General features: G+C 46.3%; 2 protein-coding genes across 3 annotated transcripts in view; one reads left to right on the top strand and one right to left on the bottom strand.

The window, feature by feature from the left end:
* The window catches only part of COL4A4 (collagen type IV alpha 4 chain), a 113925-nt gene extending 108369 nt beyond the window's left edge, over positions 1 to 5556 (top strand). The window contains exon 47 of the mRNA XM_079782112.1: positions 80 to 5556. Within this exon, the coding sequence (XP_079638238.1) occupies positions 80 to 343 (264 nt within the window). The 3' untranslated portion in view covers positions 344 to 5556. The remainder of the gene's footprint in view (positions 1 to 79) is intronic.
* Positions 5557 to 10664: 5108 nt separating this feature from the next.
* RHBDD1 (rhomboid domain containing 1) overlaps positions 10665 to 17817 on the bottom strand; it is a 98517-nt gene continuing 91364 nt past the window's right edge. For both annotated transcript variants that reach the window (XM_079783018.1, XM_079783019.1), the window contains exon 7: positions 10665 to 13338. In XM_079783018.1, the coding sequence (XP_079639144.1) occupies positions 13247 to 13338 (92 nt within the window). In that variant the 3' untranslated portion in view covers positions 10665 to 13246. The remainder of the gene's footprint in view (positions 13339 to 17817) is intronic.

The raw sequence follows: 17817 nt of genomic DNA, 5'->3' as shown, positions 1-17817 counted from the left end.
CCAGATCTCAGCATGTCCCCGACTGGGTCTGGGGTTGTCTGCGTGTGTCTGAGCCCTAATTCTCTTGTTGTCCTGGTAGCACACAGGTGCTGGGGACCAAGGAGGAGGGCAGGCCCTCATGTCACCCGGCAGCTGCCTGGAAGATTTCCGAGCAGCTCCCTTCCTCGAATGCCAAGGCCGGCAGGGAACTTGCCACTTCTTTGCAAACGAGTACAGCTTCTGGCTGACGGCGGTCAAACCACACTTGCAATTTTCCGCAGCACCATCGCCGGAAACCATAAAGGAAAGCCAGGCCCAGCGCCAGAAAATCAGCAGGTGTCAGGTCTGCATGAAGGTTAGCTAGAGAACCCAGGACTCGCCCACGTGCCACTGAGAGACACTCCCCAGGGGCTCAGTGGTCCCGGGCCGTGCTGAGATTTAATGGTGCTCATTTCCGACTCCCGTGATAGCGGTTCGTTCTGTTTGATTGTGTTTATTCCCACAGTACTGTACTTCTCTGTTGTGGACAGGTTAAGCAAATGCTATGTGTATGGATATGGTTGGACCCACCAATCTAGATGAAACCCAGATCTCCTTATTTTATTGAGGAGGATAGAAGAGCTAGCTTTATAATAATAATAAGAAAATACACAGGAAGGCAAATAGATGATAACAAGCTACATTACTGAAAACTCCATTCATTGCTTAATAGCACCTCAAACAATTGAAGTCAGTTACTCTGGAATACGGGGGCCTTCTGGATGGATTTTACAGGAAAAAATAAATAGGCCAACAAATGAAACTGGAAAGTAGAGATTTCCAACGTTTCAAAATGACTTCCTCTGTAATCTATTTTTTCCATGTACTTTAAATAATGGTAGAACCATGACCCAACGAGATTTAAAAACAAAAATCCACACAGCCAGCATGAACAGCTCATTTCAAAGCACGCTGAATTGCTGTGCCAGAAAGGACCACGTGGCCGTATTCCGGAGATGTGACATTAGCATAAACACACTGCAGATGAACGTAAAACATTATGTTCTCTGCTGCATCTGTCAGAGGACGGCGATGCCTACTCTGGCAACCCGTTTGAAAAGCAGCAATTATGGGGGAAAATATATTCAATGAGGGATTAAGAGCCTAAAAGCTGTTAATGAATATTAAGACAGTGATTCACAAAAATTGACTTCCCATGGCAGCGCACTTCCAAACAGGCAGCTTTTCCCCAGTCGGGGTCCAGCTTGTCCTCAGTGCGTGCGTGCTAATGGGACGGAGGCCACCTGGGACTTCCTCAGGCGGCACGCGGCTCCTACAAAGCATCTCGCTCAGGCCCCCAGCGGCCCCTGCAGAGCTGGCTCGCAGCCCACAGTGGACACTCTGCTTCCTACACATAATAGCGTCTCGCACGGGGAAGTGACAGAGCTATCACTACGCCCTTCCAAGAAAACGCAGGGCCGACTTCATTAAACTTAGGTAAGAGGATTCCTTTAAGTCGCGGTCACCCCATCAGGAAGAAGAAAGGACAGCATTATCTTTACATGCAACAAAGACAACCTACAATTTGAATTTGATGTTCCTGTTATTCATTTTCATAGGAGCATCCTGTTTGCCCAATTTTAAAAACATTCTTATTTGTTCTATTGGTATTATACCAAGGCAGCGGTTTGACATTTGGTATTAACATTTTCTACAAAAAGTTTTAGGAGTTATGTCCATTTATAAGGAGTAGTTTTCTGAATAGCAAAGGCTATGTTTTCTGTTTTGGCAGGATTTCAGTGGTCTAATCACAAATACCAAAAGGCTTGTTGAAAAATATTTTTAGGAAACTTGCCTTTCTCATTTTAAAAAAAGTCACTTTAGAGAAAATGAAAGACATTTCTCATGAGAGAGTGACACTCATTTTAGTGCTGTTTCAATGCACTTAAAAATAATTGAGAGAAGGAAAACTCAATTAAAAGTTTGTTTATAAGAAATAGTTTCCTGGCCAAACATCGATTAGGAATGTGCCCTTATACACAGAACACATTTCAAATGAGTCTTGTTATGAGGTGTCCCTGGATGATAATTTACTTTAAGAATACTTTCTGGTAAAAATAGAAAATATGTACATTTTAAGATGAAATGCTTTCTTGAGTTCATTTGACCCATTCATTGATGTTCTTAAACTATGCTATGGCATATTACATATTTTTAAGCCCCTGAAATTTAAGCCAATTTCAACCTTATTTATACTTACAATTTTTTGTCTCCAAAAGCTTTATCATATATTACCAAAACAATTTGAGATTGTTTAAAATACTGGTTTCATACATAGGAGCCCTTTCTAAATGTAACAAATGTAACAAAATGCTGCCTTCTGATTTTTTAAAAACATATATTTATTGATTTCAGAGAGGAAGGGAGAGAGAGATAGAAACATCAATGATGAGAGAGAATCATTGAACAGCTGCCTCCTGCACGCCCCCAACCTGGGATCGAGCCCACAACCCAGGCATGTGCCCTTGACTGGAATCGAACCTGGGATCCTTTAGTCCGCAGGCCAACACTCTATCCACTGAGCAAAACTGGCTAGGGCTGCCTTCTGATTTTTGAGGGGGAGAAAAAAAGCATTTTAAATTATCTAGATGGAAAAATAACTTCTCGGAAGAGAAGACCACTTTGTTTTAAGCCATTACCTTCTCCCCCTGGTCATATATCAATGTACTTTGAAATGTCCTTTGTCTGTGAAGGATGGACAAAGCTTTCAGGCTGTTCTAATCCATCACAGGTGGTTGTGGGTACCAAAACCTCCTTCCCAAGAACCCCTCTCCCGCTTTGCTGGATGGACCGAGTCTAGGTTGCCCAGTGGGAATTGCTCCGAGTCATGAGCTGGGGGCCGCAGGTTTCCTTTGGGGTTCATGTTCTCAGTGAGTGGAGCCCCGTACATCCAGGTACCCAGGTGTCCAGACTGCGAGTGGTGGCCCATTCCTGCTCCTCTCATATTCCAAAGGCCTGAGCTTCGTCACCACCCCGCCTCCCTTCCTCTCCAGCCTCATCGTACCTGCCTAACAGCCTTGTCTTTCACCTACACTCTTGCGGTAGACACCCCCAACGGATGCCTCTGCGTGCCAATCCCAGCTGTTGTTTATCTACGATGCAAATTTGATTGTTATTCTTTGGCTTAAAATTCATTCCAAGTCTCTCCTGCCTCTGGAATGCAGTGACCTCCCATGGGGTGAAGGGGCCTGCAGGGCTGTCTGAGTTACCTCTGTGCTCACCAGAGAGGTGGGCTCTGATCGCTGTGACTTTGCTCCGGCTCTTTCCACCAGCCCCCAGAAGTTGACCTGCCAGACAATTCCTGACCTGTAAAGACAGGAAGAGTAGAGGGGGAGGAGAGTATGTGAACTTCTCCAGAGAGACTAGGACCTGTCCACTCTCCCGTTCCCCCGTGGCTCCTGTATGGCCTCATCACACTTCCTGCCTTCTCTTGCTAACGTGGAGGGCAGGACCAGGCTCCACTCATCTTTGCACACCCAGTGCCTCCACAGAGCTGAGCACATTATTGACACAATTCTTTTTTCAATGACAACTCAACAAGCATCATCAGGCATTAGATGTTTCACTCTGCATATGGGGTTCCTTTTTTTCTTAATGGGCAATGAAATCTATTTTTAAATGTTTTTTAGTTGAATTCATTGGGGTGACATTGATTAATAAAATTATATAGGTTTCAGATGTACAAGTCTATCAATGGGCTTCCGGTGAATAATTGTAAGAAGAGATTGTGGGTGTGCACATATGTTGTCACATTTAAATATTTGGAAGTAATTTTAACCATCACTCCCTCCTGAAGAATAGCTGCTTTCCCAAAAATGGAAATTTCAGATGTAAGATTTGAGAGATTTGGCTGAGAGAAGACTCTTCATTGAAATGTCACGTGACTTGACTTGGGCTGAAATCTCTATTCCTTGGTGATGTGAGATCTTCCTGGAACAAGGTCGCCTCTAACAAACTTACACATGTTCTCGGTGCTTAGGAAAATAGTCAATGGAATGGTGCATAAAAACTGGATTTTATCAAAGATTTTATTTTGAGCCTCTCATAGATTATAATAAAGCAAATCATTCTATATGTTCCAGGAAAGTACATTAGATTTGTGTTTTTATTAGCTCAGCAGAGTAATTTGATAATTGTTACTTTTATGTGGTATGGCTGCAAGAATAGTGGGAAAATGTGGACTTCAGAGTTGGTTGAACCCAGATTTGAATCTGGTTGGGTCACTTTTTGCTATTATCTTGGGTGAGTTACACCAATTTCCTGAGCCCCAATTTTCTCATTTATAACATGAGATATATCATATACTCTGGCATTGGAAATTAAGTTTGGTTATATACCTAATACATAGCAGCCATGGTGCACTGATTATGGTCACACGTTCTATTTAAAACAAACCATTTAATATGAAAAATATATTTTTATATAGAATTATATTATGATTCTCACAGGCATATAAATTACTAATTAGAATTATTTAAACCTGGCCAATTTTTAATGTCTGGGAATGCTATTTCATTTCAATTCTCAAAGCTACTCTACCACACCAAAAAAGTCACGGTTTCCTACAGGGAGATTATCAGGAAGTTCTGCAGGGAACAAAACAATTGACATTAAAAATCAGTACTCTGCAATTGTCGCTGTTATTATCTGCCAGAGACTCTGCATAATGCATTTTAAACCACCGAGGCTGGCTGCCACATCCATATGAGATGCTTGAATTTTATGGTGCTTAAATATTTAATGATTCATAGGAAAAATGTGAAACGGGTCCAATAAATTGCATCCCTTTCTCTAACCTATGGTTGTAAAGTTAAAGACTTTCAAAATGTACCATTTGCAAGATGCCTGGTCTGCTACTGACAATTCAGTCTTCGTTGTATTAACAGTTTATAATTGCATTTATTATGTATAAAATTCTGTGATGACATCCCAAAACAACTGTGATGTATCTGGTGCATTTATTTTCTTTCAAGCCAACGTGAGTTCACTTTCTTACCTACCTCGGAATGCCGCCTCCCTGCAGCTGGCTCGGCGGGGCAAACAGGAGAGGACACAAGGCAGAAGTGGGAGCAGCCAATGGGAAGAGCATGGGCACCCTAAAACGTGACCCCCTTTCCCTGGGAAAGGATGGGATTCCCGGGCTCCGGGAAGCGCTGTCTTGTGCATGGTGCTGGGCTGGGGGATGGACCGGAAACCAGGCCTCAGGGCCAGGGGTCTACATCAACCTGCTGAGTTGCTTGGGCAGTGGCTGGGGTGCAGACCCTGTGGGTTGAAGTTGCCCCATTAATTGAAGGAGAATGAGAACACTCGCTTCACAGGGTGGTTCTGAGGATTTAAAGTAAGAGCTACAACTACAAAGAGATTAAGTGGAAGTGAGGTATGGTTACTGATAACCATGGTAACCGGAAGGTAGGGGTCAGGCAGGGATGATAGTCTCCTGCAGCAAAGCGCAGGGCAGGCGAGGTGCAGGCATTCAGTGACTGTCTCAAGGAGCCACTCTGGTTAATTAGAGGGACCTTCAGTGGTCCTCGGTCCCACCTCTCACCTGGTGGAGACGTGAGGATATTTAACCTTTCTTGAGCTGTGTGTTAGCAGGGACTAGGTGACAGGAGCTGTATTAACCCTGCTGCTTGTGCTCCCACTCAACCTCTCCACTGTCCTATTTTGCGGGTAAGGAGACTGAGGTTTAGACAGAGTAAGCGGCTTGATCGAGGTGACACAATCAGGACCCACAGAATCTGAACCCTGGTCTGTCATTGAAGATTGTGCCTTCACCTACACCAGTGGTTGGCAAACTCATTAGTCAACAGAGCCTAATATCAACAGTACAACGATTGACATTTCTTTTGAGAGCCAAATTTTTTAAACTTAAACTTCTAATGCCACTTCTTCAAAATAGACTCGTCCAGGCCGTGGTATTTTGTGGAAGAGCCACACTCAAGGGGCCAAAGAGCCACATGTGGCTCGCGAGCCGCAGTTTGCCGACCACGGACCTACACCATCGCCTCCCAAGGGCTTCCCCATGTGTGGATGGCTTAGAGGGCCCCATGGGGCTGTCACTCTGGGGCCTGAACGGATGCTGTCCCTGCAAGGCCCATCATGAGTCCTCAGACACCCACCCAACTTGGCTTGGAGACAGTCTGAAGATGTGCTTGGAGGGAAAGGGGCAGGGAACCCATGAGGTCAGAGTGACCTGGGGGAACCTGGAAGGCCTGTATTGCAGGGTCCAGTGCAAACCAGCCAGGCCTCTGGAGCCCCCTGATGTCCAAGGTCAGCAACTCAGAACTACCCTGAGCTGGAGAGAAAAGTATCTGGAGGCCCTTACCTGGCAGCCAGCGACTGCAGTGCCAGCTGACCTAGACATTTTCATTGTCTCACTTGCCAGCAAGGCACTTCCTGTCGGAGGGGGTGGCTTGCATCCTCAATGACTATATACTTAGGGCATAATTTTATCAGCCTAACACGCAATTCTCAACCAGTTATCAATTGGAATCTATGTGTCTGGAAAACTAGGGCAAGCTTTAAAATCAAGAGTAAAAAGTTCCTCTGGTCACAAAGCACTCAGTCTGCTCTACAACACACACAGTGAAAGGTGGGTCCAACCTGTGACACTGTGTGTGGGTTGGATCCCCCAGTTACTCTGCTCCGGCGATGCAGGAGGAGTAACTATGGCAACTCCCACACCTGGTCCTTGGGGCCAGCCCATTTCTGCCGAGCACAGCTGCTGGTCATAGCCGGGGATTGGAACCTTCTTTGTGGGAGCAACGTGTGCAGCCCCAGGTAAGCTGTTCTTTACACTTATTCCTTCTGCTGCGATCAGGTGCTCCTGTCTGCTCAGCACAACAGAAACAGGAGGCGCTGCCCTACTGTGTGCTGATGGTCTTGGAGCCCTGAGTTCCCTTCCCTGAGCCTCCGTAACTATATTGAAACAAGGCTGTCTTTTTTATTATTATTATTATTATTATTTATCTTTATTGTTGAAAGTATTACGTGTCCCCTTTTCCCCCCACATTGACCGTCTCCACCATACTCCCCCCCTTCACCGCACTATTATCTGTGCCCATTGGTTATGGATATATGAATATAAGTTCTTTGGTTAATCTCTCCCCGCCCCTCCTCCCCCCTTCCCTCTGTGATTCATCTACACATGGAATACTATGCAGCTGCAAAAAAGGAAGGATCTCTCACCCTTTGAGACAGCCTGGAGGGACCTAAAGAGTATTATGCCAAATGAAATAAGCCCGTCAGAGAAAGACAAGTACCACATGAAACAGGGCTATTTTTGATAGGACGGTTATTACAACCCTAGCAGCTAAGTGGTGGGATCATCTTAAAATGCATTTATGCACCTGAAATTTGAGCAGGAATCTGGTGACTATAAACCACCTCAGACCAGTTTTCTTTGGTTTTTCTTCTACATCCACGTTCTTGTTTCTTTCCCCCCTGTGGTGAGAACACTTGAGGTTTACTCTTTTAGCAAATTTCAGTCTATAATACAGGATTAACTAGAGTCTCTGTGCTGTACGCTGGATGCCCAGAATTCATTCATCTTCTCACTGGAAGTTTGTTCCCTTTGACCAACATCTCCCCATCTCCCCCACCCCCTGGCAACCACCGCCATTCTACTGATTCTATGAGTTCGACTTTTTTTTAGATCCCATACATCTGAGAGAGATCATCCGGGACTTGTCTGACTTATTTCACTTAGCATAAGGTTCTCCGCTTCCATCCACGTTGCTGCAAAGAGCAGGATTCCTGTCTCATGGACTCTCCGTAGATTCCATGGTATAGCTACAGCCTATCTTCTCGATCCACTCGTGCACACGTGGGACCTTTGAAAATGGGCCTGGGGCAGGAGTCTGAATTCCCAGCCACTCCTGGGTGCTGCTGGCCGCTGCTCCGGGCCCACACTCCGAGCAGCAGGGAGTTTGGCCTTGGAGCTCTTCTTGACTAGAGATTCGGAGGCCTTGCTCAATTGTTTTACTAATCATCTGCTGCTAAGGCTGTGCAAGCTCATTTTAATTGATGGGGGGAGAGAATCTTATTAAGAGGCAGCTTCTCGAGATAAAAGTTAGGCAAAAACTTTAAAGGACCTCAAGTAAATTCCAAGAATCTATGGCATCACATACTATTTGGTTGTTTGATTTGTTTTTAGCACTTCCCTCCAGGCACCACACCAGGTTTCTAAGAAGAAATAGTGTGAGAGACAGAGAGAACTTCACAGCTTCCGGGCAGAAACCCTGGCCTGTGGGCAAGCAGCTCTTGTCAATACTTAGAGGAGGGGCCTAGGCCGGTCCCGCACAGGGCATGTGGCAGGGGTGTTTTCAGGTTTTGCTTGTGTGTGCCCTGATCTGGAGGTTATGGCACCATTCTCTTCCTAAGAAGCAATCCGTACTACCAGCAAATTTAAGGATTTCTATGAGCGATGTTCCAGTTTTCCTTCATAAGGTGTAAATTGTATTTTCAAATCGGCCAGCTCATTCCTGCCATCTGAACACAATGTCAAGATCACTCTCTCCCTGCCCTTAAATTCCACAGAAGAAGGAAAAAGGTTAGCACAGACACATCACACGCATACCTGCAGGAGTGCAGTGGCCAGCTGGGGGGCATTCACAGCACGCCTCGGCGACCTGCCTGGACGTGCCGGACTCCCGGCTGTGCTCTGGGTCACAGCGTTCAGTGAGGTGGGTGTGTCTTAGTGACACAGGTCGGTGATATCTCCCCACCATCTCATCAGTAGGCCTGTCGTCCTATGAAGACTTGGGAAAGGCCCCAGATTCTATTTCTATGGGCAAATGCTTTCTTTCAAGTTACCCTTCCCTTGATGTAACCAAGGAGGTACAGGGGGAGTACAACAATATTAATAAGCAATAGGCACATCTTTTCACACCTTCCTGTGGTGACGGCATAAATGAGCTGCTCTCTGTTTCAGTCCACACACGTTTGTTGGTTCTGATGGTCCAGACAAAGCATTGTTCGGAGTACAAGGAGATACACAGAAACAGTCATGGTCCCTGCTCTCGCGAGGCTTACAATCTAGAGAGAGAGAGAGAGAGAGAGAGAGAGAGAGAGAGAGAGAGAGAGAGAGCCTCTCCTTGTGGATAACCAGCCATTCCAGTAGGTTGTGGACACTGTGAGGACGGCCCAGTGAGCGCAATGGATCTGATGGGGGCGAGATCAGGCAGGGCTGAGGTGTCTGGGGTAGGTCAGGGAGGCTCTGATGGGCAGAGGGAGGGGAAAAGGCTGCTCCATGTGAGATGCATCACAAAGTAAGTCACAGGTTAGGCGGTGAGCCGGTCAGCACAGACTCAAGGATAAATGGGGATGAGGCCCAGAGACTGGGTGGCACCTGCATGGTCAAGGCTAATGAGTTTGACCTTTATCCTTTGGCAACAGAGACAATAAGAGGTAGGAGATAATGAGTGCCATTACAAGAGTCGATTTTGGAAGCTTAATGGGCAGAGCTACGTAGAACTGAGTGCAGGGGTATTATAATTATTAAGCAGAGCAAGGTATTGAGAGATTTTAAGGTCCTTCTACACAGAGTCTGAGATTCTAAAATGAAAGATGAGGGGCAAAAAATATAAGAAATTATTGCAATAATCCATGGGAAAGGGAAGGAAGAGATGATAGGTTTTTAAAAATGACTCATTGAATACAATTCTTCACTGAATACAGAATATGTTGAGAGAAACTAAGACTGGGAACAAGAAGGCCTGGTCAGACACACCCTCTGTCTCCCAGTTTGGTTTGTGGCAGATCTCACCCCTTTAGCTAACTCATTCCCCAGGCAGCAGAACAGATGCCAAATATGTAGCCTGGCCCTGGTCCTGTGAAAATCAGACATTGACGACTCGGTCTGCGCCTCAGCAGCAGACGACACGATGGAGGAGGCTTGAACAGCCATGTACAACTTTGTGATCACAGGCCATTCAGAGGAATGACCACTCCTTTGTGTTGAGAACCAAGATTCTGAATTAAGAGGTCTCATAAGCAGACTGACCACAAGCAAACTGGGAAATGGATGTTGAATAGACAATCAAGAAATTGCTCTCAAGCAAAGACATCAAATTTAAAAACCAGCTCTATGTGCTTATTCACTATTAGAGATAATTTGTCCAATACACTTATTTTTGTTGGCATAATTTTGGGGATTCCTTATTGTAGGAAACAAATGAAAACAGATGGACATGGGAAATAATAAGCCCTGGTTACAGGCAAACCTATTAACTGAATGAAGTAAGTATAATAATTTCCAGAACATCTTTACTGTTGTGCTAAGATATCTGGTTTATATTTATAACTAAAATGACCTTTCCTCTTCTCTAAAGCTTAGTGATGTTCCGGCCCATAAATAAAGAAGGTGTGCATATTACAGTTCCATCGTCCCAAATTCAACTCCAGTGTCTTTGTATCTGACCAGTCAAATACAGCCAGGAGCTACTATTCTGGGATTCAACAGCAATACACCGCCCCCCCCCCCCAAAACACACACACACACACACACACACACACACACACACACACACAACAACAACAACAACACACACACTTCCATATAAAGTTATTAGACTTAATGCATTGAAAAAAACAATTTGCTGAGAAACTAACATTTCATGAGTCCCCACCAGGAGCCAGGGCCAGTCTTGGGTGGTGGAGGAGGAAAGTTTAGAAAAACAAAACACAGGCCTGGTCCCAGAGCCGTTCACAGTCCACGCTCCAGTGTAGAAGGCACGTCTTTGTGTAGTTGTGCACAAGTAACAGTGAGGACAAGAAATAAGTTCTAGCAGATTACTTGTTCAACGTGCTATCAGAAGATGGCATGCAAAAATGAGGTTACTCCTAATGGGGAAAACAGGAGTCAAATTTATAGAGTTTGGGGGAGAGAGGAATGACATTTAACTTGAACATTTTAATTTAAATATGTTTAAAGTTACCAGACTCACAGATACAACTCCTATTATAAACAAGCTATAGCTTTACTTCAATTATAAATTAACCCAAAAAGCCCAGGCATCGGTGCCAGATGGAGGGTCCAAGTGCTCCCAGGTCTCAAGTGGTTTCCTTAGGGCAGTGGTCGGCAAACCGCGGCTCTGTTGACTAATGAGTTTGCTGACCACTGGACTAGACTAAATGTTACCGTGTAGTTGGAAGCTGTGAGGATTAGGCAATTGTGGCATATTGTGTGCAAAGAGGTAAAGGTTAGTAGGGCATTTATATGCGAGTGTCAAAGCCTCTCCAAGGTCAATTCAGATTAGGAACTGGACCCAAAACTGCACCATTGGTATGCTCCAAATTGCCAACTGTATACAAAGAAAAGCTGAGAAAGCAATACCCCCAAAGTATTAACCCTGGGCACTTCTGAGTGGTGAGAATCCAGGTGATTTTAAAATTATACACATATATATTTGTAACTCTGTTTATAGCGTGAATTTTCTCAATAGACAGTACTTATTAAGTCCATTTTCTTGATTACAGTAGGTCCTCGGGTTAAGTCGGAGATCTGTTCCTATGGCGCGAGGTAACACGATTTTCGCCGTAAGTCGGAACCCACCTACGTAAGCACCTACGTCACTCACATGGAGCACATACACAGCAGCAATGAAGTGAAACAGTAAAAAAAAAATTAAAAGAAAGATAACAATTCCTGACCTTTACTTGTGGTAAATAAATAATAAAAAACATAAAGCACATATGTACATACGTTGAAATGACGGAACTTTTTTTTTAATAAATGGGAGATGGTGACGTAACCACGAAGCGACTTACATCGAGTCCGACATAACCCAAGGACTGTCTGTATATATTTCTTGATTTATTATTATAAGTCAGTTTTCTTATTGCAAAAGTGATACACACACACATATAAAAGAGCAATATAAAATTATAAAAACAGAAAGCAAAATACTTTTTGCTCCACTCCCCAAAATAACCTCTGTTAACATGTGGCTTATGTTCTTCCATAACATGTTTGCTTTATGCATATACGAGGGACATGTATATTACTTTCATAATCAGAAAACTCTATATAAATCCTAGATAAATTGAAATAGATATTTGCTGCTTCCAACTCTTTAAAAAATAAATATCTCAGTGACTAAGACATCAGTGATATCGACTGTCCTTTTCATAAAACAGAAGCACCAGGAAGCACTTAAATGATTGGCCAGACAGCAGGGGAGTGTCTTAGATACTTGATAGACGAGTGGCTATTAGAGTGGCCATTACAGTGGCCAATGAAAAGGCACTTTGGTGAGAAAAGGCTTCCTCAAGCGCGATTTCTCAGCGAACATACCACCAACACCTTGGCTCTACTCTCCATGTGGCACCTACTGCTTTGCTGATGGGTTAAAAAGCAGTCCCTCCCAGGCACGCAGAAGGCCACCAGGGAGGCTGCCCATGCTGGTGCCACCTGATGTCCAGCTGTTCATCGTGCTATCAGAAGAGGCGCCGCGGAGTCGACAGTGAGAGAATGGAGTGTGGAAACCGGTCCCTACATGGAGGCACTGACCTAGTTTGTGAGAGAGCAAGGCCAGGAGAAAGGCCGCTCGCAGGAGGCTGTTCAGCAAGCGCTTTCCCCACCTGCTCTCACTAAAGCCCTTCCGGTCAGACGCTCTGTAAGGCCGAGCAATACAAGACCAAACCAAGTGCACTGCCAGCACCACCCAGATGCAGGGGCCCGAGGAGCTGGGTTCCTGCACAAGGAGATGGGAACAGTGCGGTGGGAGCCACATCCCATCCTGGGAAGTCGCCATGGCAACATGCCAGGAGGACCAGGCACGGCTCCTAACTTCCTGCAGAGTCGAACACGGAGCAGTCCAGGTGGAATAAAGCCCCATCTTAGGAGCTGGAGCTGGTGGAGACAAACCTCCCGGTGAAGGTCAGAGTCCTCAAAAACAAAACAAGGCAGAGGCGCCGCCGAGTCGACAGTGAGAGAATGGAGTGTGGGAACCGGGCCCTACATGGAGGCACTGACCTTGTTTGTGAGAGAAAGCAAGGCCAGGAGAAAGGCCGCTCGCAGGAGGCTGTTCAGCAAGGCTGGTTTCAGGGCAACCAGCCTGTTTGGGACTCTAGGCTCCTGGGGCCACGGGAGACAGACGGGCAAGGCAGATCTGAGCGGTCTGGACGATAACCCGCTCTCTGCTTCTGTTTACAGTCATCAGGGTTTGGGGGGGAACCACACAGGCAGTAATTACACCACGGCTGTCTGCCGGGATGCTGCGCGTCCTCACTGGCGGTCGAATCTGTGAAGCCGCATTCTCCTCATTTCTTCTGGTGGCAGCCGGAACCCATAGGACGGGGGCGTGTTCCTGCTGTTTCCTGTCAGGAGAAAGCACAGGGAAAATCACACACAGCCCATCCACTGCTTGGACATGTACAGGGCACTGCCCCCTGGGACTCCACGGGGGAAAATGGCTTGGGCGTCACCTTCACTGTAGCACGAAACAGAGACAGAACAACACATTTCAATGTGAGCTGTGAACACTACATTTCAACATCCAGCAAATATTTTTAGTGTGGTCCAGCCTATGAACCTAATTTGACTCATTCTGAAGCTTCCTAACAGTCTTCTGATTTTAATCATTCCTTCCACCATGCTCCATCATTTACATCATGTAATGTCCCTCATGTCTCAAGGGCCTGGTTTATTTATTTATTTTTTTAATGCTCAGAAATAACTTGTCCCCGTCTCTGTCTTCCCGCCAGGTGCGCTGGTTGGTTTCTCTTGATCAGCCCCTGGGTCCTCTCTTTTCCTCCCGCTAACCTGTGCCTCCTGCCCCGCCCAGCCTGAAATGCACAAGCTCCCCGGGGCATCATGGGCCATGGCGCAGGGACTGCATTACCATAATGACCAACATCTGGGCAGGCAGACAAATGTGCAAGCATAATATGTGAAGGTCATATGAAGGATAATGGGGATCATTACTGCAAAGGGTTTCTTGGGGCTGCAAACATACCAAAAATATAGTTTACGATGATATAAGCATTTCAATCACCACACACACACACACACACACACACACACACACACACACACGCACACACGTTTTCAAGCACTGTGGGAGTAATGAAGGAATAAAAATAGGCAGTGCTTGACCCCAGGGCACCAGCAGCCTAAATCTACCGAAAGAGATTCAAGTCTCCAGGAGGCAGCCATGCAGGGCACCGCCCATACATACGGGGAAGCAGCAGGTTTGCTTTTAAGCACGAGGACCTAAAAGATTGTACCTTCCACTCCTGTGACCACGCCAACCCTGTTAACTCGCTCTGAAAGGCTCACTTCCATCGCCTATGTCGACCAGGTGTCTCACTCACTTTCCCCTGCCCCATCTGAGTCCACTGCCTCCTGGCCCTCCTGATGGGAGAGTCCTCTCCCAACTCGAGCTCTTCAGCTTCCAGCACCTTCCTCCTGGTGGTCCTCATGCAACCTGCCAGCGAGGGCAGCCACTGTTCACGCCTGTTCTCTCTCCTACAGGGATCATAAGCTTTAAGTGGCAGGCGACATCTCTGACAGTTCTCTCTGCTCCCCAGTGCCCGGTACAGTCCTGGACACACAGAAGCTGCTCAGTAAACATACGGGCTTGACTCAGCGGCACCTGCCTGGGACCGCCAAGGGTATATGTTACAGCCAGACAAAATGACACTCAACATTGCCCACTGGGGTTCTGACAGGACTGACTCAGGGGGCCTGGATGGGGTAAATACTCCGGAAGTATTGGCCCAGCTGGGAAGGGTGGGTGGGCAGGGGGGTCCCACCAGGAGGGAAAACAGGTGAACAGTAGATCCCTCCTGATTACTCTGCAAGTGTGGCACCTTGTCAAAGATGTTTGCAGGTAACATATGGGCATGCAAAGATGGTCAGACAAGGAGAGACTTCTAGAAGATGGTCAAATTTCTGCTTTCCCATATTTCTGGATCTCCCTTCCTTCTGGGACCACCGGAGAATCCCCCCTGCTGACCCCTGGAGCCCTTCCTGGCTGGTACACCAGCGTGAACAGGGCAGGCCTGGGCCCATCATTCCTGCGGGGAGATGCCACCCCGGGTTTTTCCACTCCAATGAACGAGAGGGTGAGGCAAAAGTAGGTTTACAGCTGTGAATATGCAAAACACAGAGTTTATTCTTGTATTATTATTTATTCATTATTGTGTTATTTTCCATTCTAACACCTGTAAACCTACTTTTGCCCCACCCTATATCTGTCAACTTATCAGCTTTCATTAAAGATGATATCCAAACATATAGGCTTAAGGCTTTCACCATAAAGATTTTATGACTGCTGTAAGGTTCAACGTCTCACTGGCTATGGCTTTTGCCATCCATATCTATAAAGGAATTTCTCTTTGTTCAAAGTGGTAAATGCTTTGAAATTACATTGAATCTCATGAATCCAATTACCACCAGTTTACTGCTTAGATGTTATAAAACCCAAGTCCTGCTTTGCCTTTAAGAGTTGTGTTTAACAAGACTATTCTTAATTGAACTCATGAGCGCGGGCCAGGATGTGACACCCCGTCCCAGCTGGGCAGGGAACGCGAGACCCCGCTGTGGGCAGAGCCGGGCGCGAGCTCAGCCTGGCATGTTGACTCTGGGCCTCAGGGCTGACACCCACGGGACTCCCAGCAGCCAAAGGAAGGAGCCTGACAGGTGATGTCTGCACGATGGGAAAGGCCGGGAGAGGCAGAGGGGCCAGCGGTGGAGGTTCCCGGGCTCCGGCGCTCACAGTGAGCAACCAGCACCAACGCTCGCTGGACCCCTTCGCCGGGCATTCGAGGAGAAACAGGCTGAGCCAACAGAAGGAACGCCACGCATCAGAGTGGGGAACTCACACCACGAGAGGAACAGTAATCGCTCTTCTGCTCATAGAGCCGGGGGATGGTCCCCGATTTCAATAGAAATGATCCAGGCGGGCCTCGGCTGGGTGGACAGCGGGGAGGAGGTCCCTGGGTGCACTGGAGGGCCCCGGGGGAGGCTTCCAGCCCTGCCGGAACCAGAGGGGCACCCTGCAGGCCTCCACCTGGGCGGGCGCGTCGAAGGGGTCACTATCAGGAACTGTGAGGAGATGCTGCCGAAGGGGTCACTATCAGGAACTGTTCTGGGACCCTGGAGTTTGATGACCTGGGTTAAATCACAACTTCGCTCCTTTTTAGCTACACATCCTCGAGCGAGCAGGTTCCCTGAACCTGGCCTCAGTTTCCTTACCTACAAAATGGGAACAGTGAGAGCAGACACTTGGCTGGGCTGCTGGGAGGGTCTGAAGAATTGACGTCCATAAAAAGCTGAGTGCTGGGCATGCAGAAACGCGTGCCAAGCGTTGGATGCTTGGCTGTTAACCTCTAACATCATCAAGAGTTGTGTGTTAAATGTCTGCTTGTTAGAGAGATACAAGGTACAATGCATAAGACAACTGCGAAGTAAAATGACGAAAACAGTGACTTTAAAAGACAGAGCCCAGTTTGGTGTGAAGACCGTTTGGCAGGGTTTTGTGAAGCTGCTAGTTACTAAACATCTGCCTTCAAAGAAATAGAGACCAAAAGGTAACTGGCACCCTCCAGTCAGTGCACAGTTCTGTGACGTGGAGGAGACACGGGAAACGGGAGGCCCAGCGAGACCTTGCCTGCGAGGTCAGGCACGGAACAGCTACGGTCTGGGAGGAATGGCCTGTGATGAAGTTGGCGCAGAATGTTAGCATTGATGAGCCTTGCCTCTGCGCTCTTGTAAATGCAGGTCAGCCCTCAATTTTACTCAAAGAAACAGTGAGCATGCCTCCAAGAACCTCGGGACCAGCGCCCAGTTTGAGATGATTTGGCTCAATTACAGCACCAGTAGTGAGATCATAAGATTTATTGATCCGTGGTTCAGTTCTCTACCCTTATGTATAATGCAGAAACCTCTGCGTTTTACATCTAAGGGAGGAGAAGCGATTTCATCCCGGTAGGAATTGCCAAAACGAACACCATGCGTTGATGGCCATCTGCCCCACTGTCCGCCACCCCTGTACGTAGAGATGGTTAATTTGCTGGTGTTCATGGACCTGCTCAGGATCTGATGAGCACTCCGTACCATCATTATACTCAACTGAAATTATACTCAAGTGAAGTCGCAGGACGGCACATCTTTCCCTTAAATTAGGGAGCTAAAGAGGCGGTCACTTTTTTCATATATATTTTTTAAAAATCAGGAACTCTCAAAGTAAATCAGTGGTCTCTGAGATTTCATTTATCAAATGAGGGCAGCAGCCTGGGACCCACATTCTTTCAAAATGTTACTTTATTAGAATTTTATAAATTACAAACCTTCCAAAATTCCTTCTAAAAAGATGGTTGTTAAGTCATTACTGATAAGGACGGAGAAAACCTGGGAGGAAGCCCAAGACCAGCATGCTCCTTAAAAAGGAGAGGTGTGTAAGGACAGTAAGACCACTGACTCTTTGAGTCACTAAGTATCATTATCTATCTATCCATCTCTATCCATCTATCTCTTTAAAAATAGCTTGACATTCACCTAGAACTTCCTAACGTTCATACAAATGGAAGTTAATTATGGTTTACAAGAAAGGTCACATTTAGATGTGACTTGAGAGAGAAAAATTCACATTTCCACTCCTCCACTATCAAGCCAGCAACAGTAGGGATTTCTTAGTTATAAAACACAGTCTGGAGTCTTAAAAGGAGGAGCTTTGAAACGGAGTTCACATTAGTTGCTAATTTACCTGTTGTACTTTTCTTCCTCCTGGGTTGGTTAATTTGGGGGACCTTTAAGGGCCACAACTGACTTAAAATCTGACCTGCACTTAAAAA

The sequence above is a fragment of the Cnephaeus nilssonii genome (genome assembly GCF_951640355.1).
Source record: "Cnephaeus nilssonii genome assembly, chromosome: 10".
Lineage (NCBI taxonomy): Eukaryota > Metazoa > Chordata > Mammalia > Chiroptera > Vespertilionidae > Cnephaeus > Cnephaeus nilssonii.
The sequence above is the reverse complement of the archived record's forward strand: the minus strand, read 5'-3'. Positions and strand labels throughout refer to the sequence as shown.